Genomic DNA, 15,023 nt, shown 5'->3' on the forward strand with positions numbered 1-15,023 from the left:
ATACAGCATATTTAGTTTTAAATTAAATATACTGTAACGATATCAACAGCAGAGGACCGAACGCGTTTCCATACTGGCGCAACCCCACTAGTAGTAGTGTACCGAATTGAAAATAACTCAACTCAGTTATGCGATGGAATGAATCGGAACCTGCCGAGGTGAAAGTGCTCTGTAGTAAAGAGACTTTCGCCGGAACTGTAAACGCAGTGAGCGGGATGTTTGATTGTGATCACACTGGATTGAAGTGTGGTGGTCTACGAGTGTGTGTGTGTAATTATGTAGACAGATTGAATCCATGTAGCATGATTGCTATTGTATTTGTAGTGCTTCCTTCAGTCGCCTATACCTAATCGAAAACTAAACGTGTTGTATAAGTATATTTTTACGTGAAATCAACAAACTCATAAAAAGAAAAATTAAGAAAGACAAATAATCTTGGCCCGAAAACCCATGTAAAGAAATAGAATACCTCTAAAAAGCACATAACAATGTCAACAATACAAAACGTAAGCTCGTGCGTTAGAATTCAGGGAGAAAACTCTACGTTCCTTGACACTAATAATGGTCTAAGACAAGGGGATGCGCTGGTGTGTCTCCTCTCTAACATTGCCTTGGAGAAGGCAGTCAGAAAATTGAATATTAGATAATGAAACTATTTTTAATAGATCGAAGCAAATTCTCGCATTCGCTGACGATAGTAGTTATAGTGGGCAGAATTATGAGAGACATGGTGCAGTCGTGGAATCTTGGTAGTCTTACAGGTAAGAGTCTGGAGTTAGTGGATGCGCTCAAACGAAGAAGAGTTCAAATTACTTGTATTCAAGAAACTAGGTGGAAAGGTCAAAGTGCGCAAGAACTAGGTGAAGGTTACAAATTGTGGTATACAGGGAGTAGTAACACTACAAATGGAGTTGGTATAATTGCTGATAGTGAAATGAAAGATAACGTAGTGAAAGTTGTAAGAACGAGTGATAGAATGATGTCAGTAAAATTTGTAATTGATAAAGAGGTATTGAATGTTGTGTGTGTGTATGCTCCTCAAACAGTTCTTTGAGAGAATGAAAGAAGAGCTTTCTATGAACAATTACGAGACGTCCTGAGTGATATTCCGTCAGAGGAGAAAGTTATAATAGGAGGTGATTTCAAGGCACATGTGGGCCAAGCCAAGGCAGGATACGAAGCAATACATGGGGGATTAGGCTTTGGAACTAGAAATGAAGCTGGAAATGACATGATTGAATTAGCAACAGTATTGGATATGGCGATTGACACATTCTTTAAAAAGAGAGAAACTCAACTTATTACCTACAAAAGTGGACAACATCAATCCCAAATAGACTACTTCATGATAAGGAAAGAAGACATACGTGAATGCAGGGACTGCAAGGTAATAGTTAGTGAGGCAGTAAGCCAACAACATTAGCTGCTTGTTCTGGACATCGAAGTAAAAAGCGAAACTAAACAAAAATATCGGAGAGGACCACAAAAAATCAAGTGGTGGATGCTAAAAGGTGAGAAAGAAGGTCTATTCAGGAGAAGAATAGTAGAAAAAATATGTTGGAACATGAAAGGAAGCCCTAATACAATTTGGAGAAAAATGGCCAGTAGTATTAGAGAGACTGCTATTGAAATACTTGGTAAAACGTCAGGAAAAAAGTTTGAGGATAAAGAGACTTGGTGGTGGTCAAACGTTGTACAAGGAAAAATAAAAGAAAAGAGAAAATTATATAAAAAGTGGCAAGAAACCAGATCCGACACAGATCTTCAAAACTATATGGTGGCGAAAAAGGAAGCGAAAGTAGCAGTAGCAAAAGCCAAAGTAGAAGTGTATTCAAACCTATACGATCAACTTGATACCAGGGAAGGCGAAACGAAGATATATAATATAGCCAAACAGAGAGCAAAGAAAGCAAAAGATTTTAATCAGATTAGATGTATCCGAGATGAAAATAATAAAATACTAGTTCACGAAAAGGATATCAAAAAGAGATTGAGAAAGTACTTTGACAGCTTATTAAATGAAGAATTTGACAGACAGCCTGTAGAGTCAACGGAGACAGTAGCAGAAATGGTCTCCAAAATAACAAACGAGGAAGTGGCTCAAGAAAGGAAAAGCGGTAGGACCAGATGATATTCCTGCGGAAGTATGGAGAGCATTGGGAGAGACAGGAACAAGGTGGCTAGCAGGCCTATTTAATAGAATTATGGAAGTTGGACAAATGCCAGACGAATGGAGAAGCAGTATACTGGTACCTGTTTACAAAAACAAGGGAAATATACAACAATGTACAAACTACAGGGCTATAAAACTGCTTAGCCACACCATGCAAATATGGGAAAGAGTAATTGATAGACGGATACGTGAAGAGACCGAAATATCCGAGAATCAATTTGGCTTTATGCAGGGCAGATCAACAACAAATGCTATTTTCATTATAAGGCAGTTGATGGAAAAATACAGGAGTAAAGAAACAAACGCTCATATGGTATTCATTGATCTTGAGAAAGCATATGATAGAGTTCCTCGAGAGATTCTGTGGTGGGCACTCAATAAGAAAGGAGTCCCTGGTGAATATGTAAAGATTGTGAGGGATATGTATGAGGGAGTAACGACTAGTATTAGGACAGGTGTGGGTGTAATACGAAGGATAGGAAGAGACCCAGAAATTTTATTAACGATAAAACGAAGAAAACTCGAGTATTTGGGTGACCTGATGAGAGGTCATAAATACGCATTACTTCAAAATATAATGCAAGGAAAAATAGAAGGAAAACGGAATCCAGGCCGTAGAAGAATGTCGTAGATGCGGAATTTGAGAGAGTGGTTTGGCTGCACCACTAATGAACTTTTTAGGTCAGCTGTAAACAAAGTCAGGGTAGCCTTGATGATTTCCAATCTCCGATAGGAGTGGCACAAGAAGAAGAGAAGAAGGGAGAGACTGATAAATTTCATGTGAAAGTAGGATTGCACCAAGGCTCTGTGCTTAGTCCGTATTTATTCTCATTAGTTTTGGACCAGATAACAGCGAAACTACATTCCATGGTGCTTAATGTATGCTGATCATGTCGTGTTAGTAGGAAATAGTGAAAGAGACTTAGAACAAAAACTGGAACAGTGGAGCCAAGCTCTGGAGGAAAAAGGTTTAAAACTTAGTAGGACAAAAACAGAGTATTTGGAATGTTCATTTAAAGATGGAGTTACTACAAATAAAATGGTATCTTTGGATGGTGAACTGATTGTAAAAAGCAATAGTTTCAAGTACCTGGGATCGGTATTACAGAGTAAATCGATGGAGATGCATGCAGTAGAATTATTGCTGGATGGATGAAGTGGAAAGAAGCGAGTTATGTGTTGTGACAGAAAAAGCTGAAGCTGAAGGGAAAATTCTATAAAACAGCCATAAGACCAGCTATGATGTACGGAACTGAATGTTGGGCAGTGAAAAAGAAAGAGTAACAACGAATGCATGTGGCGGAAATGAGAATGCTTAGATGGATGAGTGGAGTGACAAAGAAGGATAAAATTAGAAATGAGTATATTAGGGGAAGTCTAGGTGTGGCACCAATTGATGCCAAAATGAGAGAGAATAGGTTAAGATGGTTTGGTCATGTTCAACGTTGAGACGTTAATCACCCAATACGAAGAATAGCTGAAGTGCAGTTTCCTGGAAGGAGTAGAAGAGGAAGACCAAAGAAGACCTGGGAGGAGATGATAAGGTAGGACATGTTGGTAAAGGGGATTAACATTTATATGACCCAAGATAGAATTATGTGGAGAAATGCAATTAGGGAAGCCGGCCCCGCATAGGGATAAGGCAAAGAGAATGATGAAGAAACTATTTTTAATAGATATAAGCAAATTCTCGCATTCGCTGACGATAGTGAACAGAAGTACGAGAGACGTGGTGCAGTGTTTTAAAAGGCTTGCGGACGCAGCAAGTGAATTAGCAAGTGGTAAACGAGCAAAAACCAAATATATGTTGGTCTCAGTAAAAACTCCCGAAATACCCAACAGATAATTCAAATTAACAACCAAACCTTTGAGCAAGTCAAAGAATTTATATACCTTGGATCGCTAGTAAACTACTAAACACGGCAAGTGACGAAGTAAAAAGACGCATAGCAATAGCAAACAGACCTGTTCACGGTCTCCATAAACATTTAAAAAATAAAAATATAAAACGTGCAGTAAAGCTCAGTATATACAAGACCTTAATATGACCGGTTTTGATATATGGGGCTGAAACTTGAACCTTAAAAATGATAAAAGACTTCTTGGCATTTTTGAGAGAAAAATTCTTATAAATATTTTTGTTTTGGGGCCGTAATTGAAAATGGGCTATGGCGTCGAAAATACAACTTTAAACTGTATCAGTTATAAACCGATCCAGATATTGTGAAATTCGTTTAAGTGCAGGGACTTAGATGAGCTAGACACATTGCTAGGATGCCAGATCACGAATATACTAAGAAATTAACATTCTCAAAACCAGAAAGTACAAGAAGTAGAAGACGACTACGAAGAAGATGGATTGATGAAGTCGAAGAAGACCTAAAGATTCTAGGGGTCAGAAGTGTTTGACGTCTTTGCGAGCAGGCCAAGATCCACAACGGATTGTCGAGCCACTTATGATGATGATGATGAACTTACCTGATAAAAACTCCGGTCTGACTCCAGTCCCAATGAGTTGAGCCAGTTCCAACTGTGATATACACTTCAAGATGTCCAACCAACTAGATCCTAAATAGTTTCCGTCCGTGTGTGCTACCATGATTAATGTTTTAATAGTGTCTATATTTTTTGCTTTCATATCCATTATTGGAGAGTTTGCAGTCAAAAGGGTAAACCTCGCCAAAGCTTGTACGTAGGCGTCCCGTTCTAATGTCATGTGGAATATACATACTATCCTTATGGCACATCTGCAATCAAATATTAATTTAAGAGACTCAGTTGTTTCTCGAAACGGAGTTTTTAAAAACGAGGAAAATAAAGCATTTTAAAATCTAAGATCATAAGCCCTTTAAGGGGGGGAGGGGGTATGGTTTGAAATTTTTAAAATTTTCGTTTTTTTCGTATTTTAAATGAAATACATAAGTAAATATATGGTTTTGCTTGTTTTCGATTCAGACGGTTGCACAATCGCTGGAAAGCTGTTTCCACCATTTCAGGCTTCCTCAACAGCGCTAGCATGCACTCTTCTGAATCGAAAAACAGCTCAACCATCAATTTAAGGGGAACTTCAAAAATCATTGAATTTCCCATTGGGAAGCGATACAGCGACATCTCTTAACAAATTGAAGAGTCTCAAATACAGAATTGACCACTCAATAAAATTAAAATGGTAAATAGTTATTTAAATCTGAGACTCTTCGTGTTGAAAGTTCTTTCTGGTACATCCTTAATCTGCGACTTTTACAATTTATAAGACCGCAGACGACGAATATAGGAAACAAAAAGGACTCCTTGCAATCACATTCCGTTTTCATTCTTCTAGGAAAAGGACAGAAGAGGAACTTCCTAGTACTCAAATCTGTGTAAAGATAGAAAAGTAAATAGATGGTTTTGCTTGTTTTCGATCCAGAGGGTTGCACAATCGCTGGACAGCTGTTTCCACCATTTCAGGCTTCCTAAACAGCGCTAGCATGCACTCCTCTGAATCGAAAAACAGCTCAACCATCAATTTAAGGGGAACTTCAAAAGTTATTAAATTTCCCATTGGGATCCGATACAGCGACATCTCTTAACAAATTGAAGAGTCTCAAATGCAGAATTCACCACTCAATAAAATTCAAATGGTAAATAGTAGTTATTTAAATCTGAGACTCTTCGTGTTGAAAGTTCGTTCTGGTACATGGTTAATCTGCGACTTTTACAATTTATAAGACCGCAGATGACGAATATAGAAAACAAAAAGGACTCCTTGCAATCACATTCCGTTTTCATTCGTCTAGGAAAAGGACAGAAGAGGAACTTTCTAGTACTCAAACGTGCACTAAAAGAAGAACTAAAAGATGGCGAAATAATGTACATATTATGGAATCTATAAAACGTGTCTATCGACGAAAGTTATTGACGGCGTTGATTACTGGAATGTATGAAGGAGAAAACGTTTCAGAGACTATAAAAGAAGTAGTGGTCTTGATATCCGGATTTTTTCATATCCGGATCGGTCTGTCACCACATCGATCCGGATATGGCAGGTTTGACTATATATGTAAATACTATTTTTAGTTTGGAATTATCTTCTGTATCAAAATAAGCCACAATCCTTCAGTATTCACTATTCAGATTCAGGTAGATACATTTTACTCCCAAAATCATAATATAAAAGGACAAAGGACTGGTCATAAAATTGATATCGGTAAATCCGTATCTGCTGGTTCGCACATTGTCACAAGCTAGTAAAAGCAATTCAAGAATTCTTGAAAATTGACTAAACTCTGTTGCCAAATCTATCCGCTAAAAAAATTTTTCTAATAATTTTGATTTTTTGGTAGAAAAAAAATCGGCAGATTAATTTGAAAATTAAGAATTTTGATTTTTCGGTAGAAAAAAAGGAGAATTAGGTAGATCGGTAGCTGTGGCATCACTGGGCCTCAGATTCGCGGACGAAATAGTCCTGACAACAGATCGCATTGATCATGCCATCGAAATGCGCGAAAGGCTCTACTACCTATCTACACAAGTGGGTTTAAAGATGAACAACTAAAAAACACAAGGGATGACAAACCTCGTTCTGAGTGAGAATATCAACATAGCTGGAATAAGTATAGAACAAACATCAGCGTATAAATATCTGGAGCCAAAATTCGCTGAAGTAGAGATAACCAGACCAATGAAATAATATGTCGAATAGAGTTGACTTGGGCGGCTTACGGAAAGCTAAGAGATGTTTTCAAATCAGCTCTTCCCATCTGCTTAAAGAGAAAAGCCTTTTATCAATAAAATAAAAATGTATACCATTTGTATTCAGTTGCAATGCGAAGGCAAAACAATCTTATTTTTTCACAGAACAGGGAGCGCAGTCCAGCACTCTGAATCGAAGATTTTCGACTCTTATTGAAGTCATCATCGGAGAGGCGTAGGCCTGCTGCTCTCTGCTCGAAGTGACCAAACCATGAAAGTTTATCCCCACATTGCAACTGACGTGTATGGATTAGGTGACTAGCGTCATCTGGCAATTGAAAGGTAAAGTTTTCAATCCTAATAGCAACATTAATAATATTGAAAAATATTAAAAATATTACTAAAAGATTTTTAAATTGAAAACTTATTGGTTGATTTCCCTATTAACACCTCCAAGGCTTCTACAATTTGCAAGCCAGATGGATGCTGCAGTGAAGACAAAGGGAGGGAATTCTAAAAAGTTGCAATTAACAACCCCCGTCTGCAGCTTGGTAAAGTTCCAGCGGAAAATGGACCTAGTTACTCTATAGGAGTAATTACTAACTAGTATTATTCCTATTCGCGGTGTGCAAGTACTTGGAAGGAAATTGAGAAACGATCGTGCGCATATAGCGGAGAAATATTGCAACTTTCTTAAATAATTCATATTGTCAATTAGTGATGTGAGTTGAGAATATTTCCAAGCGAATATTCGCGAACATTGGAAAGTTTCCGAGAACATTCGCCTATAAAAAATGGAAATATTCTCCTGACCGCGAATATTCCCGGTAACTTTCAATGGAAAATTCTCGAGAATATTTCCGAGAACTTTTGAGAATATAAAGCATTTACATCAGGCATTCAGTGTGATGGCTGGTCAAATATAAGAAACCAATGTGTTATTAACTTTATACTGACAACACCTGAACCAGTAATGTTTACATATACTTAACACTTTTTACAGATTGCGAAAGGCACACAGCTGAATATCTTTCACAAGAAATAATAAAAAATATAAAGGAAGTCGGCCCAGAAAATTTTTTTAAGATTGTTACAGACAATGCAGCACCAATGGAAAAAGCAAAATGATCGATAGAAAACAAATATAATTTTACATATTTAAACATATTCCTGTGTTTCTCATAAATTAAATTTCCTGGTGCTGCACCCTACATTCATTTGATGACCCTACATTCTCTTAAAAATGTTGAGGCATGTTGTAAAGAAATTGTTAAAAAGGTTACTAGTTCCCACATATCTCTTGCCCGATTTAATGCAATCCAGCTTCAAAACTACAATAAAGTTCATTAAAACTTCCTGTAAAAACTAATGGGGTTCAATCCTTAATTGTAAAAATAGCCTTATTGTGTTTGAAAGTGCTGTACAGATGTTTATGGTCGTAGAGGAAGAAAATTTATAATCTTCATGGAATTTTAAATAAAACTGTCTGGATGATGAAATATTTTGGATAAAGTTGCAAGAAGTAGCAGTTGTGCTAACACCAATAATTGTAACTTGGATTACTTTATTAGAAGGCAATATGTTTAAACTATCCCAGGTTGTCGAGGCATTTGAGTATATAGAAAATATTTTTACCGAGAATATTCCATTACTTCCAATCAGTAAGTGTGAGGAAAAGGAATGCTTATCTAAATTTGAAAAAAGAAAAAAATGGCAGTGAAGCCTGTGCACTATGCTGCAAACTTACTTGATCCTTTTAACAGGACAAAGCCTCACTGGAAAGGAGCATAATATATGCAGGGTATAGACAAGATTTTAACTAACCATCCCAAGTTTATTGACAAAAAAGAAAACATTTTTACAGAACTATCAGAGTTATGTGCAAAAGTAGACCTTTGGTCAATGGATTTTATTTGGCTTTTAGCACGATCAGTAGATTGTGTAAGCTGGTGGCAAGGATTGTGCACCAAAACTTCTTTAAAAGATTTTTCAATTACAATACTGGGGTTACCAGCTTCCTCCGCTGAAACAGAGCGTAGTTTTAGCACATACTATTTCATACATAATAAAAGGAGAAATAGACTGACTATAGATAGAGCTCATCATGAAAAACTTCTAAAATATCATAAACATGGAAAAATGGTATATTGATGAGAGTCCTTCTATAACTCATATGTTGGAACTAGGGTAAGGGTCTAAATACATATCAGAAAATGACAGATTAAGCGACACGGAGAGAGACTCTTCATCATATTGTCTTCATGATACAGAGTCCAGCTTGTGTGAATAAAATTTCTCTGATTCACAAGAATCTTACTTGTGTTACTCTATTCACAAGAATAGAAAAAAGTTCATGCATTAATACCATATAGGAATACAGATTACCTGAATTAAGTTTCTATGTAATCAATTTTGGATTGTTTATTTATTATGTTATCTTTTTTTTAATAAAGTAACTTTTTTAGTCTTAGTTATAATGACCAATAACAAATTTTAGAGTATTTTTTTAATTAAGTTAAATAAATTTTAAAAGAATTTTTGAACATTTAATTTTCAACAGATTTTTTCTGTAGTCGGAATACTACAACAATAAATAAAGCTAGCTACAGATTTGTCCAATTTATTAATAATTTAAATAAAAATACAATATTTCCATAAGTTTCCGAAAGTTTCCAAAATTCCCGGAAAGTTTCCGGAAACTTTCCGGCGTTTAAATGTTCCCGGAAATTTTACATCAATATTGTCAATTGAAATTGTCAAATTGACGTACATTTCATATCTACTGTCATTGAAGAAGAAAAATTATATGTTGCTCCACAATATTGATATGATATGCAATTCTTATACAGTGCGTCCATAAAGTAACGCATAAATTCGTTATTTCGTAAACCGGCGACTTTAAGGAAAAATCCCGAAACAGGTCGATTTTTATTTTTAAATTACGATTTTTTGGCATATATATCATCCTCGTGACGTCATCCATCTGGGCGTGATGACGTAATCGATGATTTTTTTAAATGGGAATAAGGGTCATGTGATAGCTCATTTGAAAGGGCATTTAATTCTCTATCCAATAATATAAACATTAACATAATTATTTATACAGGGTGTTCAAAAAACATTTTTTAATTAAAATAAGTGAGACAAAAAGAAGAATATATGTAATTTATTTTAAATCAAAATGCATTTTACTACTGTCAGTAAAGAAAAAAAAAATTTATTTGACAAATAAACATTGATTTTCGTTTAAACGAAATGTTCAAACTGCCAATAAACAGGTGGGTGGCAGCTTTAACATTGAATTTAAGCGAAAAACAATATTTATCTGTCAAATAAACATTTTTTTCCTGTTTTCTGACAACAGTAAAACGTATTTTGAATTAAATAAATTACATACATTCTTCTTTTTGTCTAAATTATTTTAATTAAAAAAATGTTTTTTTGAACACCTTGAATAAATAAATATGTTAATGTTTATATTAGTGAATAGAGAATTGAATACCCTTTCAAATGAGCTATCACATGACCCCTATACTCATTAAAAAAAAATCATCGATTATCGCCGGTTTACGAAATAATGAATTTATGCGTTACTTTATGGACGCACTGTATAAAGGTAAATTTAATTAATTGTATTTTGCTTGCACTACTGCATTTTAATAACTAATTTTATTTACTACATACAATTGTTTACTTTTTAATAACATAACCTAAATCTTATTTTTTTGGATTATGGCCTTGACAATTATCCAGTAACCAGGACTAATATAATTGGCCAATATAATTAAAAGTGCGAATAAAGTTGCAGAGCGTAGAAATAGGTGTCGCTTTGCCGAACTTGCACGGTCTCAATAGAGTAACTAGGTAGTTACTAATAACTTAGTAATTACTAATTAGTATTATTCCTATAGAGTAACTAGGTCCATTTTCCGTTAGAACTTTACCAAGCTGCAAACGGGGGTTGTGAATTGCAACTTTTTAGAATTCCCTCCCTTTGTCTTCACTGTAGCATCCATCTGGCTTGCAAATTGTAAAAGCCTTGGAGGTGTCACCAGGGAAATATACCAATAAGTTTTCAATTTAAAAATCTTTTAGTAATATTTTCAATATTATTAATTTTGCTATTAGGATTGAAAACTTTACCTTTCTTTTATCAATGTGTGCTGCAGGTTCTAATCTATGATGCGAAAACGCTAACGCTCACTACGGAACGGTCAATGTTGGGATTAATCCCGAGAGACCGAATAACTAACAGAATTACGCCGTAGATTGGGAGTAACCGACGCAATCAAAAGAATATCGACCTTGAAAGGGAACTGGGCAGGACACGTCGCGAAAACGAAGGATGGCAGATGGACAAAACGTGTTCTCGAGTGGAGTCCTAGACAAGACGCCTTTCGAAATAGAGGATAACCACCAACCAGATGAACAGATGACCTAAAGCGGACATACCAAAATTGGATGCAAGCGGCTCAGAACAGGGAATATTGGGTGAACTACGGAAGGCCTACGTTCAGCAGTGGACAAGTATAGGCTGAATAATGATGAATATAAAAAAATAATATGAAAAACAGTGTATGTGGTAGTGGGAGGCCATGTAAGGCCATAGTAAGTCAGGCCATGTTGCCACGGAGTGTGTGGGCTCCAAAATTATATGGGAGTGCATGCATTTCGTTACATCATGCTATGGTACGCTGGACAAGCCATACAGTCTGTAGTCACCACCCCGATGTATGAGCGGGAACAAAAGGTGAAAAATACTCATACTCTCATGAGTCGCATCTGGCGAGTCATGAGGGCCTTCACATTTTACTCTCTTTCAACTTGTCTTGAGTAAAATTTCTTTAATCTTTCCTATCGGCCTCACTTGGCCAATTCTTACTTTTTCCGACCCCGAATGGCTATTAGGTTTCCGAGGGCAGACGGGTCACTATTTTCTACTTCTATCACTTCTTCTATCAATACTTCTCACCGAATGATTGCCGGTATAAGCAATCCCCCACTTACTGACCAACGTCTTCGGGCGGATGAGTTGGTGAGAGGTAGGGCACTCTGTTGTCCTGAGACCGAGAAATCGGTCTCAAAGGCGGAGGAACCAGGAAATGGTCAACGGCATCAGGATGTAGAAGGCCAGGAGAAACCACTACATTAAAGATCCTTGTGGATATCTCTAGTACAGCTTCCCATGACAGATAAGGAAACTATAGATACATTTAATGATCATGGACTTCGGAATCCAAGATCCGACAGGGGAGGAAGATCACAACCAGACCACGGGGCCTCTCAGGTCGTCAACACACGAAAACCCCGTGTCGTGGAAATGCACAAGATAGCTACGTGGAACGTAACAACTATGTTTGAAGGTGCGAAATTACAAAATATTCAGCTAGAAATGGCCAGACTAGACATTCCTATCCTAGGTATATGCGAGACGAAATGGCTAGGGTCAAACATATTTGAGAGTAATGGATACATTGTATACCACTCGGGAAAGGCAGAAGGACCCAGACGTAACGGAGTCGCAATCATTGTCAAAGAAGAAATTCGTAACTGTATCCGAAATTTCGTCCCTTTCAATGATCGTATCAGATGAAGAAATTGAGCAATTCTACAGCCAAATTAAACAAATTCTCCGGAGCACAAAAAAACATGAAGCTACAATTATTATGGGAGACTTCAACTCAAAAGTTGGTGCCAAAATCACACAAGATATAACCGGAAAGTATGGACTTGGAGAAAGGAACGAAAGAGGGCAAAGACTAATACAGTTCTGCCAAGAAGAGAAATGCATTATAGCAAATACTTTGTTTCAGCAACCTAAAAGACGACTATATACCTGGAAATCTCCAGCTGATCAAGAGGGAAAGATAGTCAGAAATCAAATTGACTACATTATCATTAATAGAAGGTTTAGAAACAGTATTACATCTGCAAAAACATACCCAAGTGCAGACGCAGCAACTAACCATAATTTGCTCTGTGCTGGATTCAAACTAAAACTAAAAAGAATAAAAGCCCCCACAACGCAGAAGAAACCTAATACTCGACTCCTAAGAAATGCCGTAATATCAGATGAGTTCGAAAATAAGATAAATCGTGAGATTAAAAAACAGTTAGAAAGATCTGGACAAGAAAATATTGGTCAAAATCTAGATATCATGAATTCCGCCATGGTCACCATAGCAAACGAAGTTTTGAAACCAGAAAAAGACCCAATAAAGAAAAAGGATTGGATGACCGATAAAATACTAGACCTTATTCAACAAAGAAGAAATTGGAAAAACAAAGACGAGATTCGGTATAGAGAGATATATCGACAAATAAGATACGAGGTTAAGCGAGCAAAAGAGGACTGGATGGAACAAAGATGTCGTGAAATGGAAGAACTACAAAGAAAACATGACGAGTTTAATATACATAAAAAGCTTAAAGAAATTACCTACACTCAGAGAAAAAGAACTCCTCACTTTATGAGAAACTCCAAAGGTAAAATAATTCTCGACTTGGATGAAAAAAAGGAAGAATGGACTAACTATATAAAAGAGCTCTTCCTGGATACGAGGCCACCACTTAACACCACAAAGTATACGAATACTGGTCCTAGTATTTTAAAAGCGGAAGTAGAGAAAGCCATCAAACAGAGCAAAAATGGGAAATCTCCAGGCCCTGACCAAATACCATCAGACTGGCTCAAACTTCTGGATGACGACAATGTCTCACAACTAACAAACATTTATAACCATATATACGAGACTGGCATGATGCCACAGATATGGTTAGAGTCTACATTTATTCCACTCCCAAAAAAGTCTAATACATCATCATGTAAAGACTTTAGAGTAATTAGTCTCATGAGCCACTCTCTCAAGCTACTTCTTAAGATAATTCTTAATAGAATCAAGCAGAAATGTGAAGAGACAATGGGAAACAAACAATTCGGTTTCAGAGAAGGATTGGGAACAAGGGAAGCTTTGTTCTCAATGTTAACATTACTTCAACGATCATGGGAAGTACAGAAACCAATTTACGTCTGCTTTATAGATTTTGAGAAGGCGTTTGATAGAGTTCAACATGATAGGTTGTTTGAATATCTAGAAATGATTGGAATAGACGATAAAGATCTGAGACTTTTACAACATCTATATTGGAATCAAGAAGCTTCTATTCTGGTAGACGGCAAAGAAACAGACAAAATTTGCATTCAAAGAGGTGTCAGACAGGGTTGTGTGTTATCCCCAACAATGTTTAACGTATACTCAGAAATAATTTTTAATGAAGCCTTGGAAGGACAATGTGGAGTTCGAATCGGGGGAGAAACTATTAACAACATCAGATATGCAGACGACACCGCGATCATGGCTGAAAATATCGAAGATCTTCAATTCCTTATAGATCGAGTCACTAGAGAATGCTCCAATAACGGACTTAACATAAATGCAACAAAGACAAAGTTACTTGTGGTTAGTAAACAAGACGTCGGCCCTATGCAACTAATTGTCAATGATGAATCAATAACAAAAGTTAACCATTTTAAATACCTAGGATGTTGGATAAACGAGACACTAAATCCGGATGAAGAAATCAAAACTCGTATAGAAATTGCAAGAGGAGCATTTATGAAACTTAGATCTATTCTGAGCAACTCTCAGCTGAACTTACAACTAAGAATCAAGTTCCTAAAATGTTATGTGTATCCTGTATTACTATATGGATGTGAAACCTGGATCATGAAGGTTAACATGATGAACAAATTAGAAGCCTTTGAGATGTGGTCGTATCGTAGAATGCTCAGAATATCTTGGGTTCAACGCATTTCAAACAGAGAAGTCTTAAACAGAGTAGGTCAAGGCGAAGGTGACTTAATGAAGATGATAAAAAAGAGAAAACTTGAATATCTGGGGCATATAATGAGGAATAGCAGATACAGGATGCTGCAGTTAATATTCAATGGAAAGATCGACGGAAAAAGGGGAATTGGTCGAAAGAAATATTCATGGCTCCGAAACCTTCGTCAATGGACTGGCTTATCAGCAGATCAATTGTTACATGCCGCACAAGATCGAGAACGATATCGGCAAATTGTTATGGAAGCTACCCACGCCTAAAAATTTGGGCACGGTACTTAAAGAAGAAGAAGAAGGTAGTGGGAGGAAGGCAGGTACAACGAAGATTTGAA

At 36.6% G+C, this 15,023-nt stretch overlaps 1 protein-coding gene across 2 annotated transcripts in view; it reads right to left on the minus strand.

Annotated features, from left to right (window-relative positions):
* LOC114333745 (brefeldin A-inhibited guanine nucleotide-exchange protein 1) overlaps positions 1 to 15,023 on the minus strand; it is a 130,895-nt gene that overhangs the window by 39,727 nt on the left and 76,145 nt on the right. For both annotated transcript variants that reach the window (XM_050662564.1, XM_050662565.1), the window contains one exon: positions 4,652 to 4,920. In XM_050662564.1, coding sequence (XP_050518521.1) covers positions 4,652 to 4,920 — 269 coding nt within the window. The remainder of the gene's footprint in view (positions 1 to 4,651; positions 4,921 to 15,023) is intronic.

Source organism: Diabrotica virgifera, chromosome 9 (assembly GCF_917563875.1).
Source record: "Diabrotica virgifera virgifera chromosome 9, PGI_DIABVI_V3a".
NCBI lineage: Eukaryota > Metazoa > Arthropoda > Insecta > Coleoptera > Chrysomelidae > Diabrotica > Diabrotica virgifera.